The sequence below is a fragment of the Schistocerca americana genome, chromosome 2 (genome assembly GCF_021461395.2).
Source record: "Schistocerca americana isolate TAMUIC-IGC-003095 chromosome 2, iqSchAmer2.1, whole genome shotgun sequence".
Classification (NCBI taxonomy): Eukaryota; Metazoa; Arthropoda; class Insecta; order Orthoptera; family Acrididae; genus Schistocerca; species Schistocerca americana.
In genome coordinates this window covers 658,657,108-658,684,633 of record NC_060120.1, presented here as the reverse complement: position 1 = coordinate 658,684,633, position 27,526 = coordinate 658,657,108, and the positions used below count along the sequence as shown (strand labels likewise).

General features: G+C 43.3%; 1 protein-coding gene across 1 annotated transcript; it reads right to left on the bottom strand.

Moving 5' to 3' along the window:
- Positions 1-293: 293 nt before the first annotated feature.
- Positions 294-27,526, bottom strand: LOC124595622. Its single transcript, XM_047134443.1, has 3 exons — positions 27,395-27,526; positions 8,106-8,979; positions 294-821 (listed from the first exon to the last, which is right to left on the bottom strand). Exons 2-3 carry the CDS (start codon positions 8,958-8,960, stop codon positions 426-428), a joined length of 1,251 nt encoding a protein of 416 aa, XP_046990399.1. The 5' UTR covers positions 8,961-8,979; positions 27,395-27,526; the 3' UTR covers positions 294-425.

Sequence of the window (27,526 nt, the reverse complement as noted above, 5' to 3'; positions counted from 1 at the left end):
CTTTCTTGTCGTATATATCGGAACTGATGAAAAAACACAGAAATCGCAGAACGCTCGTCAATAATACAGCCAACACTACAGCGCAAGAAATTTGATCAATACATCACAAGACGCTACGACGTAGTATATTGTAAATAAATACATCTAATCATTCTATAATGTTTGATGTATTGTAGAGTTTTCACCCGCCTTGGTAAGCCGACGGACACAGCAATGTCTGCCTTCACAGGCTAGGATTGGAACAAGATGAAACAGTAAAGAGAGTTTTTAAGGGAAAAAGCTAATTATAATATTTTTATTACCTAACTGATAGTGAAAGGTATCACGGAAGTACAGTAACAAATGTCGACAGGGTGTCATTCATTTTTGCGAATAGGAAGTATGTATTTACATTGGCAGGTCAAAACGAATAATTATAATAAAATTCACAGGAGACCTTTCTTCTCAAATAGAGGAATGACATATTTCAAGTACGACACGCAGTCGGGATGCCTGCATGCCTTTGCTAGAACTTCGCCGGACTCGTCGGTGTTGTCGAAGAAGTTGGCGAAATCTGCGCCGTTCTCCTCGGACGTGAGGACCATGCCCCTGACGGCGCTGTTGAACACGGCGAGCACATGCGCCCAGTCCACGTCCCTCTGGAACTCGCCGAGCGGGTAGGCGTCCGCCTCTGCTCGCAGGCCCAGAGCGCGCAGCGTGTCCTGCAGCGCGCCGTGGTACAGCGACAGCAGGCCGGGCAGGTGCCGCCGGTGTACCTCCTCGCTGGCGTTCACGTACAGGAAGGACACCACGTCCGCCGCCGGGCTGTGCACTCTGCTCATCTGCAGCACATCACGTGACAGCGTCACCGCGTGGAACCGCGACGCCCACGAGAAAGACAGGCCCTAGTGCGTAGGCCACAGCGCGTGACACTGTAAATCTTAACGAGTAATAGCAGCTGTCTCCGTCAGCGGGCCAGTAACTACACTACTGGCCATTGAAACTGATACACCGTGAAGATGACTTGCTACAGACGCGAAATTTAACCCACAGGAAGAAGATGCTGTGATACGCAAATCGTTAGCTTTTCAGAGCATTCACACAATGTTGGCGCCGGTGGTGACACCTAAAACGTGCTGACATGAGGAAAGTTTCCAACCGATTTCTCATACAAAAACAACAGTTGACCGGCGTCGCCTGGTGAAACGTTGTTGTGATACATCGTGTAGAGAGGAGAAATGCGTACCATCGCGTTTCAGACTTTGATAAAGGTCGGATTCTAACCTATCGCGATTGCGGTTTATCGTATCGCGACATTGCTGTTCGCGTTGGTCGAGATCCAATGACTGTCAGCAGGATATCTAATCAGTGGGTTCACGAGGGTAAAACGGAACGCCGTGCTCGATCCCAACGGCCTCGTATCACTAGCAGTCGAGATGACAGGCATCTTATTCGCATGGCTGTAACGGATCTTGCAACCACGTCTCGATCCCTGAGTCAACAGATGGGGACGTTTGCAAAACAGCAATCATCTGCACGAACAGTTCGACGACGTTTGTGGCAGCATGGACTTTGAGCTCGGAGACCATGGCTGCGGTTACCCTTGACTCTGCATCACAGACAGGACGGCCTGCGATGGTGTGCTTAACGACGAACCTGGGTGCACGAATGGCAAAACGTCATTTTTTCGGATGAATCCAGGTTCTGTTTACAGTATCATGATGGTCGCATCCGTGTTTGGCGACATAGCGGTGAACGCACGTTGGAAGCATGTATTCGTCATCCCCATTCTGGCGTATAGGCCGGCGTGATGGTATGGGGTGCCATTGGCTACAGGTCTCTGTCACCTCTTGCTCGCATTGACGGCACATTAAACGGTGGACGTTACATTTCAGATGTGTTACGACCCGTGGCTCTACACTTCATTCGTTAGCTGCGAAACCCTACATTTCAGAAGGATATAAACGACCGCATTTAGCAGGTCCTGTACGGGTCTTTCTTGATACGCAAAATGTTCGACTGCTGCCCTGGCCAGCACATTCTCCAAATTTCTCACCAACTGAAAACGTCTGGTCAATGGTGGCCGAGCAACTGGCTCGTCACAATAGGCCAGTCCCTACTCTTGATGAACTGTGGTATCGTGTTGAAGCTGCATGGGCAGCTGTACCTGTATACGCCATCCAAGCTCTGTTTGACTCAATGCCCAGGCGTATGAAGGCCTTTATTACGGCCGGAGGTGGTTGTTATGGGTACTAATTTCTCAGGATCTATGCACCCAAATTGCGTGAAAATGTAATCAGATGTCAGTTCTAGTGTAATATATTTGTCCAATGAATACCCCTTCATCATCTACATTTCTTCTTGGTGTAGCAATTTTAATGGCCAGTAGTGTACTTCAGACGAGTTTAATAATTCCTGACTGCGTATTTAAGTGCATGCTAGTTATTGGTGGCACACGACCCAATTATAACCTCCAGTGGGTGCGTTTCCAATGAAATATTGATATTCTGTGGGCACCGCACGGAGCCGAGCGTCCGCGAAATGTGTCGGACAAGCGGTATAGTGTGACGTCACAAGTTTCCTGCAGGGCCCATATATCTCGTTGGCCACGGTGGAACAGTGGCTGACCTCACTGTATAGCAGTTTTGGAAGACAACTGCACTCATGTGTTAAAACCTTATACCCACTGCCGGACTGACCCATGGGGAATTGGGGCTCCTGCAACGAACTTGTGAGGTCACATTAGTCGTGCAGGCTGGCGCTCTGTTCCGCAGTGCCCTGAGCTGCTGCATTCAGAGCACGTGTGTTAAGTGTTTGCTTTTTATTATTTCTTCCGTGGGAATGTTTGAATGTTTAATCAACTATCTGTGTAACTTGGGAATCAGTTCTGTAGTATTTACTCGAGTAAAAGTAAGATCTTAGGCATGCTCGGTCGGGAGACCCTGAGGGGTGAGTTAAGTCACCTAATTGGAAAGGTTTGTCCTGTGTTCTCCTGTGTACGAGCATCGAAATGGCAGATTTTGAGTTAACTGCTGGCAGAACATAAAAGTAAATACCATCGCTTAGAATGGAAAGGCATCAGAAACAGAACCTATAAGTTTCCACAGAGGTTATGTGAAAGGACGTGCTTCTACATTACCAGCAGTTTATTGTGGGTCGTTGGAACAGCGAAGGATACTTAGCAACTGGAGAAAAGCGCAAGAAGGGTCGTAGAACAGATGCACATAATTATAGGCCTTCATCTTTGACGTCAGTCTGTTGTAGATATGTGGACCATGTTTCATTCTTGTAAATTATGACATTTTTCGAGGACAAAAATTTTCTCCTTAAAAATCAGCATCGATTCCGCAAACAGAGGTATTGGGAAACCCAGCTCGCTTTCTCCCCCATGAGATCCACGTTGCTGCAGACATCAGCGCTCAGGTTTCTGGTGTGTTTCTTGACTTCAGAAACGCGTTTTCCACCGTCCCGAACTGCCGTTAAGTGACAAAGAACACGAGAATGAGATTTTCACTCTGCAGCGGAGTGTGCGCTGATATGAAACTTCCTGGCAGATTAGAAGTGTGTGCCGGACCGGGACTCGAACTCGGGACCTTTGCCTATCGCGGGCAAGTGCTCTACCATCTGAGCTACCCAAGCACGACTCACGCCCCGTCCTCACAGCTTTACTTCTGTCAGTACCTCGTCTGCTACCTTGCAAACTTTGCAGAAGCTCTCCTGCGAACCTTGCAGAACTAGCATTCCTGAAAGAAAGGATATTGCGGAGACATGGCTTAGCCACAGCCTGGGGGATGTTTCCAGAAGGAGATTTTCACTCTGCAGCGGAGTGTGCGCTGATATGAAACTTCCTGGCAGATTAAAACTGTGTGTCGGATCGAGACTCGAACTCGGGACCTTTTCCTTCAGGATTGATGGTCTGGAAGGGTTATTCTTTACAGAGCAGGACCCTTTGGGATTTCATCCTTGGCACCCATACAGCACAGCAGTACGCCGACGATATTCTACCGCCCAGTTTTGTCGCCCTTCAGGGCAAGCCATCCTGGATTTACAAGATAATGCCCTCCCGCACATGTCGAGACTTTCCACAGCTTGTCTTCGTCCTTGCCAAAACCTACCTTGTCCATCAAGGTCGCTGGATCTCTTCGCAATTGAGAATTTCTGGAGCATTATGGGTAGTCCCTCCAACCAGCTCAGGAATTTGAAAATCTAACGCCTCAATTGGACAACATTTTGCACGATATCCCTATCAGGCCATCCAAGAATTCTGACAATAATGTCAAGCCGAATAACTGTGTGCATAGGGATCCGAGGTGGAGCAACGCGTTATCGAGTTGCTCAATTTGTAGAGCTTATTCTCTACAGTAAATGACCCAATTGTTCTGAGATTGTAATCATTTGTTTGTCTCCCCATGTACATCACATGTAGCTATTTCCGTCTCATTCGGATAATTCTTTCGTGGTGCGTCGGATTTCGTGTCTCAGAGTGTATTATTGATTTATTAATTTTCAGAATTTGAAAATGTTAGCATTGTGCCTAAATCCTTAAATGTATCAATTAGAAAAAAAAAACAGCCAAGGTCGTTGCAATTACCGTTGTCACACACGCAGCTTCCATGACGCCGCCGGCGAAATGATGCTCACAAACTGACGTCGGTCGTTGAAATGTGCGTAACCAGTCATTTTCATTAATGAGATACTCTGGCATCTTGATGTTTTTTTTTTCTATTTGATCATCAATAACAGATACCTACTACCTCCTTACGATGTTGGTTGAATTCTTACGTGTATAACTGCATACTATACAGGGTGGTCCATTGATAGTGACTGGGCCAAATATCTCACGAAATAAGCATCAAACAAAAAAACTACAAAGAACGAAACTCGTCTAGCTTGAAGGGGGAAACCAGATGGCGCTATGGTTGGCCCGCTAGTAGGTGCTGCCCTAGGTCAAACGGATATCAACTGCGTTTTTTTAAATAGGAACCCCCATTTTTTATTACATATTCGTGTAATACGTAAAAAATTATGAATGATTTAGTTGGACCACTTTTTTCGCTTTCTGATAGATGGCGCTGTAATAGTCGCAAACTTATAAATACATGGTATCACGTAACATTCTGTACACTGCTGATATGCCCAAACCTCCCCCACCTGTTCATCTTCTCCAGTTTGCTGATGACACCGCCTTCCTAGCCCTTTATCCCACCCTTCAACAGTCCCAACGTACCCTCCAAACCCACCTTGACCAATTCACTGCTTGGTGCAACCAGTGGTTCCTCCGTATCAACCCCTTCAAGACCCAGGCGATCATCATAGGCCACACCACCTGCTACTTCCGTCTCCATGATTTCTACCTCATTATTTATGGCCCTCCTATCCACCTCATTCCTACCCTCCAATACCTTGGCCTCACACTCGACCGCCACCTCACCTGGACTCCCCATCTCTTTACCATCCAAAACAAAGCTCACAACAGACTCTGCCTCCTGAAACTCATGTCCGGCCAGATGTGGGGTCTGCATCCTTCCACAATCCTTCACACCTACAAATCCTTGATCCACCCCATCCTCTGTTATGCCAGCATAGCTTGGATTTCCCCCCCTCCCCGGTTCTATAAACCCCTCCAAATCCTCAAACGTCATGTGCTCCACCTCACTTCCGCCTCTACCTTCTGTCCCCCACGTGCATACTCTACAACCTCATCCCCTTCCCCCACCTTCTCCTTTTCCTTGAACACATCTGCACACTATATATTGTCCGCCGCCTTGATACCTCTCACCCCCTGGTGTCTCCCTTCCTCTCCACCCTCAACCCATTGCCGCACCTTTACCACTGTGTCCCACCCTCTCTCCATTTCCGCACCCTCCGCCTCCTTTCCCAACGCAACTTCCACCATCTACCCCTCCCAGTTGATGAGCTTCGCCCAGACATCTAAACTTCATACCAACTCTAACCCCATCTTCCTGCCTCCTCCTCAGGGCTCCCTTTCCTCCCCCTCCCTTCTCCTGAGCGGCTTCTCCCTCTTACTCCCCCCCTCTCTTGTGCTCCCTTTCAGTGTCTCTGCACTCCCTCCTGCCTTGTCTTCCCTCTTCCTGCCCCACCAGTCTCCTGCCTCTTTGTGTACCTGCTGATGCCCCCATTCTCTTCATCCCACCACCTCCCCTGCTGCCCCTTGCTCTCCACTCCTTTTCCATCCTCTCCGACCTCTCCCTCGGCAGGTCTCACATGGCAGTTTTATACTTCACCATGTGTGCTCCAAGTGGGTTTTAAGTGTGTTGTTCTGGAGTGTTTTCAATACTGTGGCCTACTTTTAACCCGTGCATGTGCATTCAGTGTCTTCTTTGTGTTTCAAGAATCGCCAACTCTGTTTTTTAACTTTATGGTGACTTTATTAATTGTCCCCCGATGAACATCTCCCTGTGGGTGAATTTTTACCTCCATTATCTCCCCTTACTCCGTTGTATGTTCCCCTTTTCTATCGCCTTATATATGCAGCATTTTATTCTTGTTTTAGTTGTCATGTCACTCAGCTGAAGAGCAGCGGATTGTACCGCTGACAGCCCTCCCCTGCCCATATGGGACAGGGGACTGAAATCACAATAAAAAAAAAATAACATTCCACCAGTGCGGACGGTGTTTATTCGTGATACATTACCCGTGTTAAAATGGACCGTTTATCAATTGCGGAAGAGGTCGATATCGTGTTGATGTATGGCTATGGTGATCAAAATGCCCAACGGGCGTGTGCTACGTATGCTTCTCGGTATCCTGGACCACATCATGCAAGTGTCCGGACCGTTCGACTAATAGTTACGTTATTTAAGGAAACAGAAAGTGTTCAGCCACATGTGAAACGTCAACCACGACCTGCAACAAATTATGATGCCCAAGGATGTGTTTTAGCTGCTGTCACGGCTAATCCGCACATCAGTAGCAGACAAATTGCGTGAGAATTCGGAATCTCAAAAACGTCGGTGTTGAGAATGCTGTATCAACATCGATTGCACTTGTACCATATTTCTATGCACCAGGAATTGCATGGCGACGACTTTGAACGTCCTGTACAGTTCTCCACTGGGCACAAGACATGGGGCAATGACAGATTTATTGCACGCGTCTATTTAGCGACGAAGCGTTATTCACCAACGGTGGTAACGTAAACCGGCATAATATGCACTATTGGGCAACGGAAAATCCGCGATGGCTGCGACAAGTGGAACATCAGCGACTTTGGTGGGTTAATGTATGGTGCGGCATTATGGGAGGAAGGATAATTGGTCCCCATTTTATCGATGGCAAAGTAAATGGTGCAATGTATGCTGATTTCCTACGTAATGTTCTACTGATTTACTACAAGATGTTTCACTGCATGGCAGAATGGCGATGTACTTCCAACCTGATGGATGTCCGGCACATAGCTTGCATGCGGTTGAAGCGGTACTGAATAGCATGTTTCATGATAGGTGGATTGGTCGTCGAAGCACCATAGCATGGCCCGCACGTTCACCGGATTGACGTCCCCGGATTTCTTTATTGCATTAATGTGGTATTTACAGGTAATCATGCTGTAATAGCAAGCGTTCTCAGAAATGGTAAGTTCACAAAGGTACATGTATCGCATTGGAACAACCGAAATAAAATGTTCAAACGTACTTACGTTCTGTATTTTAATTTAAAAGACCTACCTGTTACCAACTGTTCGTCTAAAATTGTGAGCCATATGTTTGTGACTATTACAGCGCCCGCCATCTATCACAAAGCGAAAAAAGTGGTCCAACTAAAATATTCATATTTCTTTACGTACTACACGAATATGTAATAAAAAATGGGGATTCCTATTTTTAGAAAACGCAGTTGATATCCGTTTGATCTAAGGTAGCGCGATCTAGGGGGCCAACCATAGCGCCATCTGGTTTCCCCCCTCAAGCTACACGAGTTTCGTTCTTTGTAGTTTTTTCGTTTGATGCTTATTTCGTGAGATATTTGGCCTGGGCAGTATCAATGGACCACCCTGTATATATGTCTTAATATTTCATGTTGTCGCCATACGAGAAATAAATAAATAAATACTAAAAGGGAAACCAGGCTACAAAGTAAAGGCTAAACGATATGTTATTTCCACCAACCTGAAAGTCTAAAATCCTAACGTCAGTAACAGCTTCTCCGTCGTATCTGAACATGAAGTTGTTTTTCCAGCAATCGCAGTGAATCACCACGGGCAACGTGACTTCAGTAGACGTCCAGAAGTCGGCCATTCTGTCGACGGACCTGCCTGCTAGGTGCTCGCATTTGTCGGCGTACCTCTCGTACCCCGGGATGGTTCTGAATTCTCTGGCGATGTTTTTCATAACCTTGTCGAGCATGTCTTTGAAGAAGGACTTCTCCGCGTCGGCCATCTTGCTGCGGAGCTCTGACCGTGCCCTGTAGTCGGGCCTGTCCCTTAGCAGCCGGGCAGAGGCGGCGTGCTGGCGGGCGTAGGCGCGCAGGGCCACGGCGCAGTGCCGGTAATCGAACGAGCGACCTGCCGGGGGCAGCCGGAAACCCGCCGCCGACAAGTCTTCCATCAGGAGGAACTCCACGGGCTGTCGGCCGGACAGGAAGCAGCGCGCCGCCAGCGGCCTGAACGCGTCGCCTTCCGCCGTCTCCAGCAGCCTGTGCAACTCCGGGAATATCTCGCACAGCAGCAGTGACTCCTTCCGGAAGACGTTGTTGTCATCTGCGATCTCCTTCAGCTTCCCCTGATCCTGAGCGTACTTCACTACCAGGTGCACCTGGTCACAGGAGGCGGCGTTTTCTCGTCTGACGGTGGCCGCCACTCTCAGGATGTTGCTCGTGTATCCCAGACCTTTCTCGTTATCCACGATTACTGCTTCTTCCACTCTAATTTTAGTACCACTATTCTCGTTATTCAGAGCAGTCTCTATTAGTTGTTTGTTTATCCACGAAGAAGCTAGAGACTTTTGAGTTTTTTTGTCATCCATGTTTTCCTTTGTGCTGGACCTGTAATAAAGTGAAATTTAACATTAAGTTTCATCTCAATACGTAGTACTAATGAATTCAACCGTCTCTAAATCTGTACAGAAGCCTGACTGCAGTTCTGAGAGTAGAAGGACATGAAACAGGGGCAGTAACTGCGATTCAGTGTCAAAAAGTTGTAGCCCATCCTCCGCCTTACTTTGGTTTACACACTGAACAAGCCTTAAAGAAAATAAAAGAGAAAAACAGAAAGGTATTGTAAGATGGCAAGAACTATGTCCCGTCTTACATGAAGTCATTAAAGATCACCGAACTCACGTTGAGCGAACAGTAGGGCTGAACAAAAATGACTGACAAGGCACAATGCATCTTGTAGAGGGTATAGTATGGACGTATTGGAATAATTAAAGTTGGGTGATGGTTTTAAAGTAATTCATGCGACATGAAAACTTCGTGGAAGCGCGTCGGTTTGCTGGAGGCTTTACAGGGAAGTAGAGTTGACCGTGGCCGGGTGGCGGCTCGCGGCTGGGGAGTGGCGAAGGGAAGCGACAATAGGCAGCTTACAGCGGCTCAAGCTCTGAGAAAGCAGTAATGGGGCGCTGCCTCCAGCTGCCTTAAGATAAGTGACAGTGAGGGGGTTGTTGACCCATGCTGGTGTGCCAGGAAGCAGATGGATAACTTGTATGCCTGTTGATAAATGTCTGTCATCCCGTTTTCAGTGAAACATGCGAGAAAGCCGAGCAAAGCTACGGTGGAACGGTCAACAGAGGCCGAAATATGCATGTTCGTGACTATAGCAACTTCACACTGAATTCACAGTACACAGAGTCTGAAGTAAATCAGGTGAAGAGCGACAGAATGAAATACGCTGGCCTCTGATGGGAACATAGCACCAAGGAATTTGAAGTACTCTCCTGGGATTTTCGGAAAAATTGATGTTTTATGCAGATACTAACCTTGATGGATGGCCTGGGAAGAGCTAAATAGCAGAAGTTGAGAAGAAGAAAATTTTGCGGGAATTTGTTCACTTCTCAGAGCAGGCATTGGTCGGCACTGGGAAGCGACGCATAATTAACACTACTTGTGCTGCAATTGGCGTAAGTGATTTTGCAGGAGGGGAAACCGAGGCGAAGAGCGGACTGGCAGAAGTCTCCTTGGAGGTCTTCCATTCCCAGCTTGCCTAGAGTGCGGATGTGGAGTTCTTCACTCAGCTTGCCTGAGAGAGAGTGAGCATATCTGCAGTTTAGGACTTAGCAAACGGAACGATTGAGCTTGGAGATAGAAAGTAATCTTTCAGCTATGTACTGAGCAAAATAGCTAGGAGTGAATAAACGAGTGCAGCCTTGCAGCACCATGAGGCTGGCCAACGTCCGAACAACGACGACGCCCCGCCACACTGAATTTGGTGATATTGCGCCTGCTCTGCCTTGAGTTAGGTCACTGATTAATTTGTTGGATCACATCGGCAAAGTTTCCATGAGGGTTTCATGGGCCATGTATTGTAGAATTCTTCTCGCACTTTGCATTACGCCTGGGTCTGTCGATAGGAATTAATTTTGATTTATCGCGCTTTACTCCTCGTAAACGCTACTTATTACCACTGCCTTTTAGGAGAGTCATGTAATGTGATGACTGAAGGTCGTGAGTTAAAATAAATTTGTGCTAATCGACTGCATCTGTTTTCAATCAAGTAGCTGAAATCCCAAGTCACTTTCTTAATTAATTTTATGTTCAATATTTGCATCTGGTGTTCAATAGCTGAATATAACATCAATGTGCACCCCTGTTTAATTAAAAGGGATCAATTCTGAATCAATTAATGTCAACACTGCCACTGCAGTTCAATCAGGAGTCACAGGGCATTATTACTTTCTTTGCGTTATCAGATATTGTGGCAGCACTCTCTGTTGATCTGTTAGTCAATTAGCTGGGGTGAACACACGCCAAAACCAGATAAGTGACGGGTGGGGTGACAGTATTTAAAGTAAGAGGAGAAGAAATAAAAACTTTGACATTTCTCGACGGAACCGGAATTCCGTTAGAGACTGTAAACACAAGTTAAGCGGAATCAGAAATGCCTTGAAAAGGTATTTATGTACTGTAGTCGAATTAAGTCAGACGATGCTGAAGAAACCAGAGTATTAAATGAGACGTTTAAACTACACTGCTCAAAAGAATTTGGTAAACACAATTTAGAGCATCTGCCATACTCCGTTGAGCAGTAACTAAGGACTGTGTTTGTTAGCAAGTTACACCTTTATCATTCACACATAAAGTACACAACAAAAATCATCAAATCCTCCCTCTTTCATACAACAAGAAAAGAAATATCCGACAGATGTCGAAAACAAGGTTGGAAGCAAACACTCATTCCGTCATCCTAGTTGCTTTTCACTGGACTCTGAGAGCTTCAGTAACGTGGAAAGCTGCATAAATGTCTACGGAGGTACCCCTGTGGTATCCGTTCCCACTCTTCAGTCACAGCCCATCAGAGTTCTTCAACGTGCTGTGGTGGAAAGACACGAACACGAACACATCTGTCGAGCATGTCACACACATGCTCGATGGGCTTTAGGCCGGGACTCACCGTTGGTGATTCCATTGCTTCAATGGCCAGCCTCCGCAAGGCGTCCCCGGTAACACCTGTCACATGGACCCTGGAATTACAGTGCATAAGAAGGAATTAACGGTCACCACCGTAAGCAGGAGCCACCACATAGCCCAACAGGATCTGTTCGATGTGTTGCCTGGAAGTAAGGCGACCATGGACAACTATCAGTTCCACACAGCAGTCAGTATTAATGCCTCCTCACACCATTACAAACGTCATTGTCAGTGTCTAACAGCTGTGTTAGTTAAGAAGTTATTTTATTTTATTTTGAAGGCTACCAGTTTCAGCATTTCACTATGCCATCTTCATGCCCTGTATGGATCTCTCAAAATAAATGAAATGTCAAGTCTTCGAATAAAGCACTAGTGGAAATATTGAATTCACGACATCCAAGAATTTATGACATTTTCGTTTATTTGAAGAGATACTTATGGAACCTGAAGATTGAATACTGAAATGCTGAAACTGGTAGCCTTCAGAATAAAATAACATCTTAAGTTACACGGCTATTGGAGAATTATTGACATTGACAATTACTTAACCAGCTTATGTCCCCTGTCCATGATGGAGCAACAGAGGTCACAAAAGTCTGTCGATTTCCGCGACAACATTTGGCAGACATCGCTAATCACATATGTGAGGGATATGTTTCGCCAGTGACGAGATCGCCGTTTGACCTGGGAACGGCAGACCTAAAGGCGACCTGCGGGGTGCTGTCGTGCCAAGTGGGGCACTCGAGCACAACATCTCGAAACCACTTCTGTACAGCCTAGTCGGACACAGGGGCTGCAGCAGTCGTTATGAGATCGTCTTGCAGTGCTCTGGCGTACGGCGCCACAACGCAGAGGTGGGAGATATCGGTCTTGAGATGGGGTTGTAATGCGTCGGCTACCTTGTCCAACTCGCCTTGTGTGCTGACCTATTTCCCTGCAGCATGTCCACAACCTATGGATGACAGATGGAGAGAAACTGACATCTGCAGCAACATCCTTCATGCTTCAAATTTGACTGCCCTCCCAACTTGCGCTGCAGTATGGTGTCGCATTGCTTGTGCTGGGCTGAATACAACTTCCAAAAATGACAACTGCCTTCTGTGGACCTCATTATGGAACACTAGGACACAGGTACTCACTTCCTTCTGAGGAGTCACCTGACACTGCAGCCGATAGATGGTGAATGAATTTAAGTGTTGGAACATTGAAAGCTAAGCTCTCAGGCTATGCAGTAAGACCACAGGTACCATCTGCATGTAAATAAATTAAACATTCCGGACGTAGATACACGTGTTCCCCTAATTCTTCTGAATAGCGTAGCAGGCAGGTTTGCTGTTTAAGCAGAAAACAACTATCGATGACAGAAGTAAAGACGATATAAAATGTAGACACAGCATCAAGAATTTTTTTTTTCTTGAAATATGTTCATATCGCACCCGTTTCAGTTTTAAAAAGTCTGTTTTGAAACTATGTGTCTGGATTGTAGCCTCACACGGTAGTGATGCGTGCGCAATGAACAGTGCAGATAAGATGAGGATAGAACCTATTCCATTGCAGTGCTACGGAAGAGTATTGAAGATTACACTGAACCATGTTGGAGAAAAAATTATTTTATGGCCTTACTTGACAGAAAGAATTAATACGTCAATCGGATATGTCCTGTGCCACCAAGAAATAGTTGATATGACAGTAAATGGAAGTTGGTGTGGTAAAATTGCAGATGAAGACCAAGGATTGAACACAGTAAGCACATAAAGCTGATTTTCGGAAGATATGGAACTTCTAACAGAAGTTGGACTGACGCGAATATGATTCTCGTCAATATAGAAAACGAGTCAAATACTTTGCATTTTAATCTTAGTACAGTTCTGGTCGGTGTTTCAGGGAGGGCAGACAGGTCAAACAACACTTGTTTCCACAATCGTTCATATATTTAAGGGCAGTGAAACCAGGTATCTATTGCTTTATGAAATTTTAGGCGAGCTGCCGGATGTCTGTAACTTGGTGCCACGATATTCTGCCGAAATATCACGACAGCAAGTTACAAACGTCAGGCAATTCACCTGAAATTTCACGAAACGAACTGTGCCTCGGGGAAGTTTTAAATTTCACGATATACCTAATTTCGGGATCCGCTGAATAGGTCAGGAGTCCATTACACGCAAGGGGCGGCTACATGGGTAGCAGGAGCAGTGTGACGTGGACTGGCTGGTTATTTAGATTAGAGCCTCTGGGGAAACACAGAAGGGTCTTCAGTCTCAAATGTTGTAGGTGGACCACGGGAAGAACGTAGATTCAGGACCCACGGGCATAACAGATGTAAATTGTTGTAGCTGTGTTGGTAAAGTACCAGAGCTCCAAGCGCTAACAGGAAGCACTAGTTCTCAAATCGTTATAGATACAGAAAACTGGCTAAAACTGGAGATAACCTAACAGTATTCAGAAAGGATAGGCTAAACACAGTTGGCGAAGGTTTGTTGTTGCTGTTAGAAACGGTTTATCTTAAAGGGAAACTGAAACAGATAGTTCCTGTGAGTTACTAAGGGCAGAGGGTATTCTTGGCAACCGGAATAAAGTAATAATTGGGTCCTCTTATCGACCTCCCAACTCAGATGATACAATTGCTGAAAGGTTCAAAGAAAATTTGAGTTTCATTTCATGCACATACCCGACTCATACAATTATAGTTTGCGGTGACCTTAATTTACCCTCAATATGTTGGCGGAAATACGTGTTTAAATCCGGAAGTACAGGCAAAACATCATCCAAAACTGTGCTAAACACATTCTCTGAAAATTATTTTCAGAGCCCTAGCGAATAGTAAACGGTTGTGAAAACACACTTGGTCTCTAAACAACAAATAATCCTGAGCCAATAACGAGCATCAAAACGGATACAGGGATTAGTGAACACAGGGTTGTCTTAGCGAGATTTAATATTGTAACCCTTAGATACTTCAAAATAAACGAAAATTATACCTATTCAAAAAAGCAGATAAAAATTCACTTGACGCCTTCATGAGAGACAATCTGCTCTCCTTCCTGATAAACAGTGAATTTTGACCCCATGTGCCATGCACTCAAAGAAATAGTATCGACAGCAACTGAGAGATTTATACCAAATAAATGAACAAACGACAGTGCTGGTCCCCCTTGCTACACAAAATGGGTCAGAACACTGTTACAAAAACAACGAAAAAACACGCAAAATAAAAACGAACGCAAAATCTTCAAGTTGGCGATCTTTTACAAAAGCTCGAAATTTAGCGCGGACTTCAATGCTTATAATAGCTTCCACAGCTAAAACTTCTCTCGAAATGTGGCAGAAAATCCAAGAAGATTCTTGTCGTATATGAAATATGCTAGCGGCAAGACGCAGTCAATGTCACTTCTGCGTGATGACAATGGAAATACTATCGAGGACAGTGCTGCCCAAACAGAGTTACTAAACACAGCCTTCCGCAATTCCTTCACCAAAGAAGACGAAGTATATATCCCAGGAATGGAATCAAGAACAGCTAGCAACAAGGGTAACTTAGAAATAAATATCCTCGGAGTAATGAAGCAACTTAAATCACTTAATGAAAAAAAGTCTTCCGGTGCAGACTGTGTAACAATTAGGTTCCTTTCATAGTATGCTGATGCAATAGCGCCATACTTAAAACATTAATCCATTAAATTACAGGTCCATATTATTAACGTCGATATGCAGTAGGTTTTTGTATCATATGTTATGTTTGAACATTATGAATTAAGTCGAAGAGAGCGGTCTATTGATACACGGTCAACATGGATTGAGGAAACATCGTTCTTGTGAAACACTACTAGCTCTTTACCCACACGAAGATCTCAGTTCTGTTGACAAGGGATTTCAAACTGATTCCGTATTTCTAGATTTCAGAAGGCTCTCGACACTGTACCACACAAGCGGGTTGTAGTAAAATTGCATGCTTGTAGAATATCGTTTCAGTTCTGTGACTGAGTTACTTGCAGAGAGGTCACGGTTCGTAGTAACTGACGGAAAGTCATCGAGTAACTCATAAGTGATTTATGGTGTAAGCTCTCCGCCGTTCCTTATCTATATAAATGATTTAGGGGAACAGCCGTCTTAGGTAGTTTGCAGATGAAGTCGTTTATCGTCTAATAATGTCTTCGGATGATCAAAACCGATTGGAAAATGATTTAGAAAAGATATCTGTTTGGTGCTAAAATTGACAATTGGCCCTAAATAATGAAAAGTGTGAGGTCATCTACAAGAGTGCTGAAAGGTATTCGTTAAACTTCGGTTACACGATAAATCAATCAAATTGAAAGGCCGTAAATTCAGCTAAATACCTAGGAATACAATTACGAATAATTTAAATTGGAAAGAACACATAGAAAATGCTATGGGAAAGGCAAACCAAAGACTGTGCTTATTGGCAGAACACTTACAAAATGTAACAGATCTACTAAAGAGAGCCGGCCGGTGTGGCCGTGCGGTCTGGGCACTTCAGTTGGGAATCGCGTGACCGCTCCGGTCGCAGGTTCGAATCCTGCCTCGGGCATGGATGTGTGTGATGCCCTTGGGTTAGTTGGGTTTAAGTATTTCTAAGTTCTAGGGGACTGATGACCACAGATGTTAAGTCCCATAGTGCTCAGAGCCATTTGAACCATTTTACTAAAGAGACTGCCTACACTACGCTTGTTCGTCCTGCTTTGGAGTACAGCTGCGTGGTCTGTGATCCTAACCAGAGACACTAACGGAGTACATCGAGAAAGTTCAAAGAAGAGCAGCACTACCGCGAAACAAGTGAGAGAGTGTCGCTGACATAGTACAAGAAAGGCCTTTCTCGTTGCGGCGGAATCTTCTCACGAAATTTCAATCAACTTTCTCCTGCGAATGTGAAAATATTTTGTGGACGCCGACCTACATAGGGAGAAACATCATCATGATAGAATAAGGGAAATTAGAGCTCGGACGGAAAGGTATAGTTGATCGTTTTTTTCCGCGCTGTTCGAGATTGGAATAAAAGAAAATTATTGTGAAGGTGGTTCTGAACTCTCTGCCAGGCACTTACGTGTGATTTGCAGAGTATCCGTGTAGATGTAGATATAGATGAACAGTTTACTACACGTATGCAGTCTGGCACGTAGAAGACTGTTGTCCTGAATGGTCGTCATCTAGAAACTTCGTAAATACTTCCTATGCTTGTTACACTATGGAATCTGAGGGCGTTACCTGTTAAATTTTGAAGTAGCGAGCTACACAACTGAAGTCAGGCTGAAAATCTAGTAGTCTAGCAGCGTAAGACGCAATAATGTTTCGTGGTAATGCTAACTCAGCTCAAAAACAAAAAACAGTCCCAGAATGAGAAAAAAACATCCTTCCATGGTTCCCATAAGGTTTCCACTGTACTGAAAATCAGCAAATACCTACGAACATTGTAGCAAGCGTCACCAGCGGTATGTGTCTGGTACACGATTTGTGTGTATAAATCTCTCTCTCTCTCTCTCTCTCTCTCTCTATCTACCTACCTATCTATCTATCTCTCTCTTTCTCTCTCTGTCCGTCCCAAGAAGCTGAGTGTTCATCGCGACAGAATGTCAATCCTAAGGGCCCGGGTTCGATTGGCTGGGTCGGAGATTTTTCTCCTCTCAGGGATTCGGTGTTGTGTTGTTCTAATTATCACCATCTCATCCCCATAGACGCGCAAGTCGCCGAAGTGGTGTCAAAACGAAAGACTTGCACCCGGCGAACGGTCTACCCGACGGGAGGCCCTGGTCACACATCTACATTTTTCTCTCTACATTTTTCTCTCTCTTTCTCTCCCTCTCTCTCCACCTCTCCAACTCTGTTTCTCTTTCTCTGTCTTCCGTGCTGTGGTCACTGTGTATAATGCCATTCCTACTCAATTGTCTAGCTCATACTACAGTTATGCAATTGGTTATATGCGACAATATCCTTCAGCGGTACTGGTCGTTTCAGGAAGGTCGTGAATTTTCCTAGTACTGTCTTCCTAAGTCTACAATGACAACGCACAACGCAGTTCCAAGCTTTTTAGTGTATTCAAATAATATAACCCATCCCGCGCAACCACTGAAGTTAATAAATAAATTTGTTCTAAAAGAACACCAGAACTGATGAAGGTTTATTTTTTTCTTTCCTTACTGCAATTCATACCTCTTCCGATGTACTTTCTCATTCAGTTGCTTCAGAATACGAGATTAGTAATCAGCTGTTCCTGTTTTATGTTGCACGACTGTTTCACTCAAATCCGTCCCGTAACTGATGTAAAACCAGACTTCAGAATACGAATGAAACCGGAGTAATTAATGCTACCCAAAATGTCTATCAGTACCAGTGACTGGCAGTATTTAATTACCGTGAATTATATTTTTATGCAGAATAACACGGTTAGCCTAAACAAGAGGCCAATATGCAGGCATACTGAACTGGGCCGTAAGAAGGCAGAGGCGATTCAGCTCACATTAACCCGTCTGCGGAGGCCGTCCCCACGACACTTCCTGCAGCTGTGGAGATCAATGCCACTTAATTAGGTCAGTGTCTCCTTTGAAGGTCGCTGCTCACCGGAAGTCACAATGGAGAAACAATCTCCTGAAGTGCACAGCCATCAGCAGAATCTGTTTTAACAATCTGCACGTGGAAGGAGGAGGTGTGCCAATTTTGGTGAGGATGAGAAGGAAAAAATGTTCAGATGTGTATGGACTCTTATGGATCTTAACTGCTAAGATCATCAGTCCCCAAGCTTACAAACGACTTAACCTAAATTATCCTAAGGACAAACACACACACACCCATACCCGAGGGAGGACTCGAAACTTCGCCGGGGTTAGCGACACAGCCCATGACTGCAGCGCCTCAGACCGCTCGGCTAATCCCGCACGGCGACGATCAGAAGAACGCTTTTGTGACAGAATATAAAAAGCAGAGCTTCTTTGAAATGCACCGACTGCAATGGATAACATTAGAAAGCTGAGTGAGAATCCACGAGTAAGACGCCATTGGCAGTGTGGGATGCCATTGGGTGGAGGCATTGTAAAATCAAAGTGTTTAAATTAATGTACACTACTGGCCATTAAAATTGCTACACCACGAAGATGACGTGCTACAGACGCGAAATTTAACCGACAGGAAGAAGATGCTGTGATATGCAAATGATTAGCTTTTCAGAGCATTCACACAAGGTTGGCGCCAGTGGCGACACCTACAACGAGCTGACATGAGGAAAGTTTCCAACCGATTTCTCATACACAAACACCAGCTGACCGGCGTTGCCTGGTGAAACGTTGTTGGGATGCCTCGTGTAAGGAGGAGAAATGCTTACCATCACGTTTCCGACTTTGATAAAGGTCGGATTGTAGCCCATCGCGATTGTGGTTTATCGTATCGCGACATTGCCGTTCGCATTGGTCGAGATCCAATGACTGTTAGCAGAATATGGAATAGGTGTGTTCAGGAGGGTAATACGGAACGCCGAACTGGATCCCAACGGTCTCGTATCACTAGTAGTCGAGATGACAGGCATCTTATCCGCATGCCTGTAATGGATCGTGCAGCCACGTCTCGATCCTTGAGTCAACACATGGGGGCGCTACCAAGACAATAACGATCTGCACGAACAGTTCGACCACGTTTGCAGCAGCATGGGCTATCAGCTCGGAGAACATGGCTGCGGTTACCCTTGACGCTGCATCACAGACAGGAGCGCCTGCAATAGTGTACTCAACAACGAACCTGGGTGGACGAATAGCAAAACGTCATTTTTCTGGATGGATCCAGGTTCTGTTTACAGCATCATGATGGTCGCATCCGTGTTTGGCGACATCGCGGTGAACTCACATTGGAAGCGTGTATTCGTCATCGCCATACTGGCGTATCACCCAGCGTGATAGTATGGGGTGCCGTTGCTTACACGTCTCCGTCACCTCATGTTCGCATTGACGGTACATTGAACAGTGGACGTTACATTTCAGATGTGTTACGACCCGTGGCTCTACCCTTCATTGGATCCCTGCGAAACCCTACATTTCAGCAGGATAATGCAGAAACGCATGTTGCAGGTCCTGTACGGACGTTTCTGGGTACAGGAAATGATCGACTGCTGCCCTGGCCAGCATATTCTCCAGTTCTCTCACCAATTGAAAACGTCTGGTCAATGGTGGCCGAGCAACTGGCTCGTCTCAATACGCCAGCCACTACTCTTGATGAACTGTGGTACCATGTTGAAGCTGCATGGGTAGCTGTACCTGCACACGCCATCCAAGCTCTGTTTAACTCAATGCCTAGGCGTACAAGGCCGTTATTATGGCCGGAGGTGGTTGTTCTGGGCACTGATTTCTCAGGATCTATGCACCCAAATTGCGTGAAAATGTAATCAGATGTCAGTTCTAGTATAATATATTTGTCCAATGGATACCCATTTATCACCTGCATTTCTTCTTGGTGTAGCAATTTTACTGGCCAGTAGCGTAAAATCAGCCAGGAATGGCTGACATAAATAATTTAGAAGTAAGAAAGAGAAGCTCGACTGTGCTGCCGAGGTCAATCTCATTGACCATAGAGAGAGACAGAGAGAGAAATAGAGCAAGACGCTGTTTTTCAAGTGTTAGGGAGTGTGATACTGGTTAGAAACCTGAAACAAGAGTGAGGGAAGGGGACCAGCTTCTCTTAAGGCGTATTTTTACAGCTCATCCCAGAATACCCATAGTTAGACCACTCGAAATGATATGACGAACGGGAGAAGCTAAAACATGATTCTCACATTTGGAAACAAATGGTAAAAAATTTCTTCTCCGCCCGACTCCTCGTCCACCAGACTTCTTCTCCGCCGTACTTCTCTTCACATCCTTAGCTGAGCATCTCGGCAACCAGCCGCCTGCTTGAGCAGATGAGTGGTGAACTTAACAAATTTTGCGGCTGAGTTGAACCTGAGGGCAGATGGAAGCTCTTAATATGAATGCAATGACTGGTTTTAGCAGCCACTTCAGCCTCCATGTGCAGATTAACGTAATGATATCCAACCAAGGCAGCGAAATTCAAATTCATGGCACTTTTTTCTGTCTCTTTCTTTTCTCTTCCCAAAAACCTCTCATAAAATCACTGTGTTTCTTCTTCCTCTCTTCTGTCCACTTCTTTCCTGATTTCTTCTCTTTTGGCATTTCTTCGAATTTCTGTTTGTTGATTTTTTCTCTGTATTTTCCTCTGGTTGATATTTCTTCTGTGGAGATGTTTAGATTTTTTAGGTCTTCCATGGTTTCCTTTACCCAGTTAGTTTCCACCATATTCGTCACCACTATGTTAAAAATCTTCTTGGTCAGCCTATTTTCATTCATCCTATGAATGTGCCCATAGAATATTGCACTTCTTTTTCTGATATTGTCTGCACTTGTCTCTGCCTGTTTGTACAGTTCCTTTGTTGGTCTCTTTATCCAGGTCCCCTGTCTCTGAACTGGCCCATAGATCTTTTTGACAATTTTCCTCTCTTGCTTTTCCATTTCCTTGATTTTAGTTCTTCCTCTGATTACTGTTGTTTCTGAGGCATACAAGGCCTCAGGTAAGACTACTGTTTTGTAATGTCTTAATTTGGCATTGACGGAAATATTTCTTTTATTGTAAAGGTTCCATGTAAGTCTGTATGCTTTTTGTAGTTTTGTAACCCTTTCTTCATTGGCTGTTGAATTCAGTCCTGTTTTCTGTATAATCTGTCCCAGGTATTTAAAACTTTCTACTTTTGTTATCTTTCCGTACTTTGTTATGAATGGGCTTCTGTCTGTAGATTTTGTGTCCACGTACTGGGTTTTTTCATATGATATTTGTAGTCCTGTTCTGGCTGTGATTTCATGCAATATCTCTAGGGCTTCTCTGGCTTCTTTTCTGTCATTTGTAATGATGGCTATATCGTCGGCAAAGGCCAGACATTTTATGTTGACGGTTCTATTTTTCTCTCTCCCTATCTTTACCCCATTGACTCCTTTGTCCCACGTCCTGATTATTTTCTCTAAAACAGCGTTAAATAAAATGGGTGACAGGCCATCTCCCTGTCTCACTCCTGTCTTGATTTCGAAAGATTCTGAAATCTCGCCCATGAACTTCACTTTTGACTTTGTATTTGTTAATGTTTCCTGAATTAGTTTTCTGGTCTTATTGTCTACCTTCATTTCTTCTAGTGTATTAAAGAGTGTTTCTCTGTCTATGGAATCGTAAGCCTTCTTGAAATCAACAAATGTTACTGTAGTGTTTCTGGACTTTCTCGTTGTTAATAATGTTCTCAGACACCAGATCTTCTCACTGCATGATCTTCCCTTCCTGAACCCTCCATGGTATTCTCCGACCTGTGGATCTATCTGAGGTTCTAGGCGATTTAACAGAGCTTTTGATAGAATTTTGTATGCCACCGGCAGTAACGAAATTCCTCTATAGTTATTAGGGTCTGTTTTGTCTCCTTTCTTGTGGAGGGGGTGTATTAGGGCTGACTTCCATTCTTCTGGTATCTTTTCTGTTTCCCAGAGGTTTTTGGTTATACTATGAATTTTGGGTGTAATGTTTTCATGGTCTAATTTCCAGATATATATATATATATATATATATATATATATATATATATATATATATATATATATATATATATCCTTTCCTGTGCTATCTACCTTTTAATATTAAAATTTTCAGAATCGTGGTAAGACTTTGCGAGTATAATTGTTTCATACTGAATCACACCCCAAAGTCCTTAACCAGGCTTGCTAAGGTATTAGTCTAGCTTTTTCAGATGATTTTAGCATGTAATTTTAATGTAATAGACTGAGTTAAATGTGATTCTTCCTTAATTTTGTACTTAATTAAATAAACTGTAGTTTTCAGTGTAAATATTTTTCGTAATTTCTGTGTAGGTTAATAATTTCATATGTACATTAATGTCAGTGTAATGTTAGAACAAATGAAAATAGTTATTTGTGATTGCGCTCTATAGCTAAAATACTTAATATTGTACACTGTGATAACTTTGAGAAGCAATTAGTATCGTAAGCAGAAAACTTGCGTAGAAATGTGTGGACAGTAGTGAACAAACAAACCTATTGTCTTGAAGAAGGTCTTGTGCAATTGAAATCTGGTAGTGTCAATAAACGCAGATGCAAAATACTTGAAAAATAACATCTGTTAAAACCTTCACTTGCATAGAAGATTCATTGTTAATAGTAACTTTCTCAGATTCTTTTCTTCTGCAAAACATTATTTTACGGTGAAAAGTTTCAGAATGATCAGGGAACCGGCTCAAAAGTAAAACTATAAGGTATCAAAACCAGAAAGCAATAATTTTTTTACGAATTAAAAGAAAATAGATTTCATTCGACATTTATTGACTATCGCTTGACATGTTTGCCCACTAAAGATCGTAGCAAGAGAACTGCACACCACTTCTGACACATGGTGGAAATAATAATACTGCCTTGGCCTACATTTTACGAATTAGGTGTCAGGCTTATCAAGCATAATTGCAGGCGACTAATCAACAGTACGTTAGCGATTCTAAAAAGGAAATATCAGATCAAATGTAGCTAATTTCAGTGTTGTTAAATTCATAATTGATGTTATTTCAGTTTTCTCATTCTTGTTGAATTTATGACGGTACAAACTTCCATAGATTCAATGTACATGTTTCTCGTAGTTACATCACAATTTAATTTCACTTAGGAAAGGGATCGTACAGTGTAGTCAAGGACATATGTTCGCCCCACACGTTTACTCTGTGTATACGTAAACACGTAAACAAATACACTTTCATGTGCAGTAAGTTTCATATTTTTTGCTGCGACATATCTATCCTGGATTTAACTGGATTTAGTTGGGAAGAAAAATAGCTAATGATGACCAAAAAAGAGAGGATGTAAAATGTAGACTGGAAATGGTAAGAAAAGCATTTCCGAAAAAGACGAATTCGTAAAATCCAAAGTAGATTTAAGTGTTAGGAAGGCTTTTGTTGAGACGTTTACCTGGCGTGTAGCCAAGTCTGGAATTGAAACTTGGACGATAAACAGTTTGGGGAAGAAGAGAATACAAGATTTTGAAATGTGGTGCTACAGAAGAATGCTGAAGATTTGAGGGTTAGATCGATTGACTAATGAAGAGGTACCGAAGACAACTGGGGAGGAAACTTATTTGTACCACGACTTGACTGAAAGAAGGGATCGGTTGATAGTACACATTCTGAGGCAGGATGTAGGTTGCGGTAGTCATTCAGAGATGGAGAGGCTTCGTAGGATACAGTAGCATGAAGAGCTGCAGCAAACAAGTCTTCGGACTAGAGACCACAACAACAACAACAAAGTTGAGACTAGTTCCCATTCCTCGATTCTGACCAAACTTATCGGAAGATTTGTCTAGGTAGTAGGGCAAATGCCGGAACTAGAAATCCTAAATATTCCCGATTCGGGACTCTGCCCCATAACCAGATCTCCTGGTACTTGGCTCGGTCGCTTACTGTACCCTGGCTTATTACTCGAACAGCACACTACAACTAGGAAACGAAATAAATAAAAAGTGTATTTTACAGGCCCTGAATTTATACGTAGGAGTGTAGGCGCGCTGTACATATGAAGTAAGCCATTGATTTTCTCTTATCTCACACACTTAACCAAATACTTAAATACGCAATGCCTCTTCATATCTATGTCTGGGAAATAGTGCCTAAAAGTAAATTAAAAATACCTACTGCCAACTGGTTGCGAGAAATATTTTTGAGAGGCTGGAAATTCTATATATGCCAGCTACCAGCCCGCCTGGTATTTAGTTGAATAAAACTGAACTCTACAAAGAGAAACATATTAAAAGAAAAAGACCAAATGACAAATACCTGCAGTCCCCGGTTGCCTATCAAGGTTTACGTAAGCCTTTCCTTTGTTCTCAGGCAAGTGTTGCAACTGAAACTCTCATCTCGAATATTCTGAAATGTGACCCTTTCAACCCGACTGCCAACTCGCTGTGGAAAATTTGTATTAAATTTAATGGGGTAATACATATTTGTTTTACTTTTTACAGGTTTTTTAATTTTTTAATTTAAATTTTATTTCATGCTTTTTAAACTTTATATTTTCCTGGTAGACACGGTATGATCGACGCTCTAGCCCCACATTCACACAAATATTTTCCAGAACGAAACAAGAAATTTCGACGCGAGATCTTTTTAACTTATGCGATTTACGTGTTTACTTTTTAATTCATACATATACTCATTGACTGCACTCTGTGGCAAAAGGCTGCCAAAATAATTTGATTTAGTACTGAATTGTAGACCACAGAAAGAACTACAGAAAAGTCTGCAAGAGCAGATGTTTATCTTTTTCAGTTGAGTCAACAATCTTCCTTTTTCTGCTTTGTAGGTGCTAAGACAGGGGATTCTAAAAGTCTAAAAATCATCATTGTTGGTGAAACATAAAAAATAAACATATGTTCTCGCGGACTTTTGAGCTCTGTTATCTGGTACTACGTAACTTGCTGTAACTCTTACATATTACATAGCATATATGAAGAGAGCGCTCTATCGGAAACATTTTTACTTAATTTAAACGGCTGAGCAGACTTTCATGGAACGTAGCTAAGAACTATCGCGATTAAAATCGTTTTAAAATCGGACCTATCGATGCCACAGACAGATACACAGATACACACGTTAAACTTATAACGTCCCCCTCTTTGCGTCGTCGATTACAAATGGTCTACACAATGACGATGAAAACTTCGTTCTGGCAGCACGATAATATTCCTGGTCGCGTAGTAACGAATGCAAGTAGATTTTGGCAGACACTTGCTCCTGGCACTCTTTATTGTTCCTTAGAGTGAGAAAAAGTACAAGAAATCGTTTTCACGGCATACAAGGAGAGAGACCAAACTTCATCAAACAAGGAAACTGCGTTTATGAAAGCAAACATTCCACAGATGACTATTATCAATTGTGCCCAACAGGAAAGGAATTCTCATTGAGCTCCCCACTCTTACACTTTATCCATTTGTTCCTTCTGATGTAATTGGTGTCAAAGTGTATTTTCTTCTAAAAATTATAGTCAATGTCATGTTTGTATGTAATTTTATTTCAAGCATTCTTCATACTCTGTTATTTACATTAGCATGTACTATTCAGTACTTTTATCCCTTATTCAAATCTCACCATTCTAAATAGTAAGTGAATGTTGGTTGTCATATCGTTCGACACATAGACCCAACATAACATGAGAGGTATTGGTACACGAAATACTCTGTAGATCGGGGGACAGCTTTTGTTTTCGAATTTTGTTCCATTTGTGACCAATTATCTTATTGTTCACTAGTTCGGAAATTCCAAGACCACATTCGTTACGATATTTGGTGTCAATACCTATACCTAAAATTGTAATGATGTCCCCGCAATATCGAAATATAAGTAACTATACCAAAAGATCTGTAACGTTCCAATAGCTTTTGCTTTTGTTTTCCTTTAATGTAAAGAAAGTATTCAGAATAGACGATGAAATACGGAAATTGTATTATGTTTGCACGTGCTACGTTACCGGTAAAATTAGGTAGAGCAGTAAGTAGTAATGGATAAAAATTCCAACAGAATAAAAATACCTTTAACATAAATTTACGCTATATACACACTAATCCAAACTTTTCCTTAGAGACAAAACCTCCCACTGTGAATACAAGAAAGATATTGGCATTATACTACGTTTGCATCAACTTACTTGAGTATAACTTCAAATACAGAAGTGAGGTACAAGGGACAAATGCTCCACCAGCAGTTATCAGATGCAATGAACAAGAAGTATTATATTTGTGTTCAGATTAGTCTGTCCCCTTCTCGTCAGCTTACAGGAACTCCCCTTGAGCTGAGTCGCTACTTGGGTACTAATTAAGGAAGAATTTGCCCACAATTGCTACGCTATGGAAGGGAGTCTCCAGATGCTCAGAAGTTTACTACCTCAGACATGGAAAATGTTCTTGAAAAATACTGTTTTTTAGTCTTTAATGTCATTCAATTCCCTTAATTTCGTTCACATACCTGCAGTACTCAAACAGCTTATCCAATGTATAGGGTACACACTTTCTGCGGACGAAATCTGATGTGTTGATTATAGACTGCGAATTGTAATACTTTTTACTACGGGATATGTTTCCTTTACAACAAATTGATAGTAATGATTTTGAATCTTACCCAACTTGTATATAAAGGTTAATATTTTCCCCATGACATTCGAAAGTTCCGACACCGATACTTTAATATTGTTTGCTGTACTGTGAAATAATCTATAGCGAAAAAAATTTACCAGTGCTTACTCGTGACAATAAATCGGAAAGTTCTTAAGCGTTGAAGCTTCGCAGAAGTGCTAGGGAAAATCCAGTGCAGAGACTACAGTAAAAACTCTTTGCCCCGTGGAAAGAGTTTTAGTGTTACAAGTCGGAGATCGTACGTTCCTATATACGATACAAGAAATACTACGTCACTTCCTCCCATACGCATTTCAGGAAGTTATCTTGTGTGTGTGTGTGTGTGTGTGTGTGTGTGTGTGTGTGTGCGAATTCCTAAGGGACCAAACTGCAGAGGTCATCGGTCCCTAGACTTACACACTACTTAAACTAACTTATGCTAAGAACAACACACACACACACCCATGCCCGAGAGAGGACTCCAACCTCCGGCGGGAGAGGCTGCACAATCCATGACATGACGCCACAAACCGCGCGGCCACTCCGGTCGGCAACAAATTATCTTTGAAAAACTTAGAGCTTACAAGAAGTTTCTTTCGTGATACACCCAAAGGTGGCTGAACCACTGACGCTGTAGATGAAGAAAGGTACTTACCACTAACGAGATTCCACTGCTGTCAAGCGATCTAGAGCCCATAAACTTATATAGTTTAAACTAAATCGGTTTGCTTAGTAAAGCAAGTTAAAACAACTGCCTTCTCGACGCGCGGAAGGCAGTGCGCTAGCT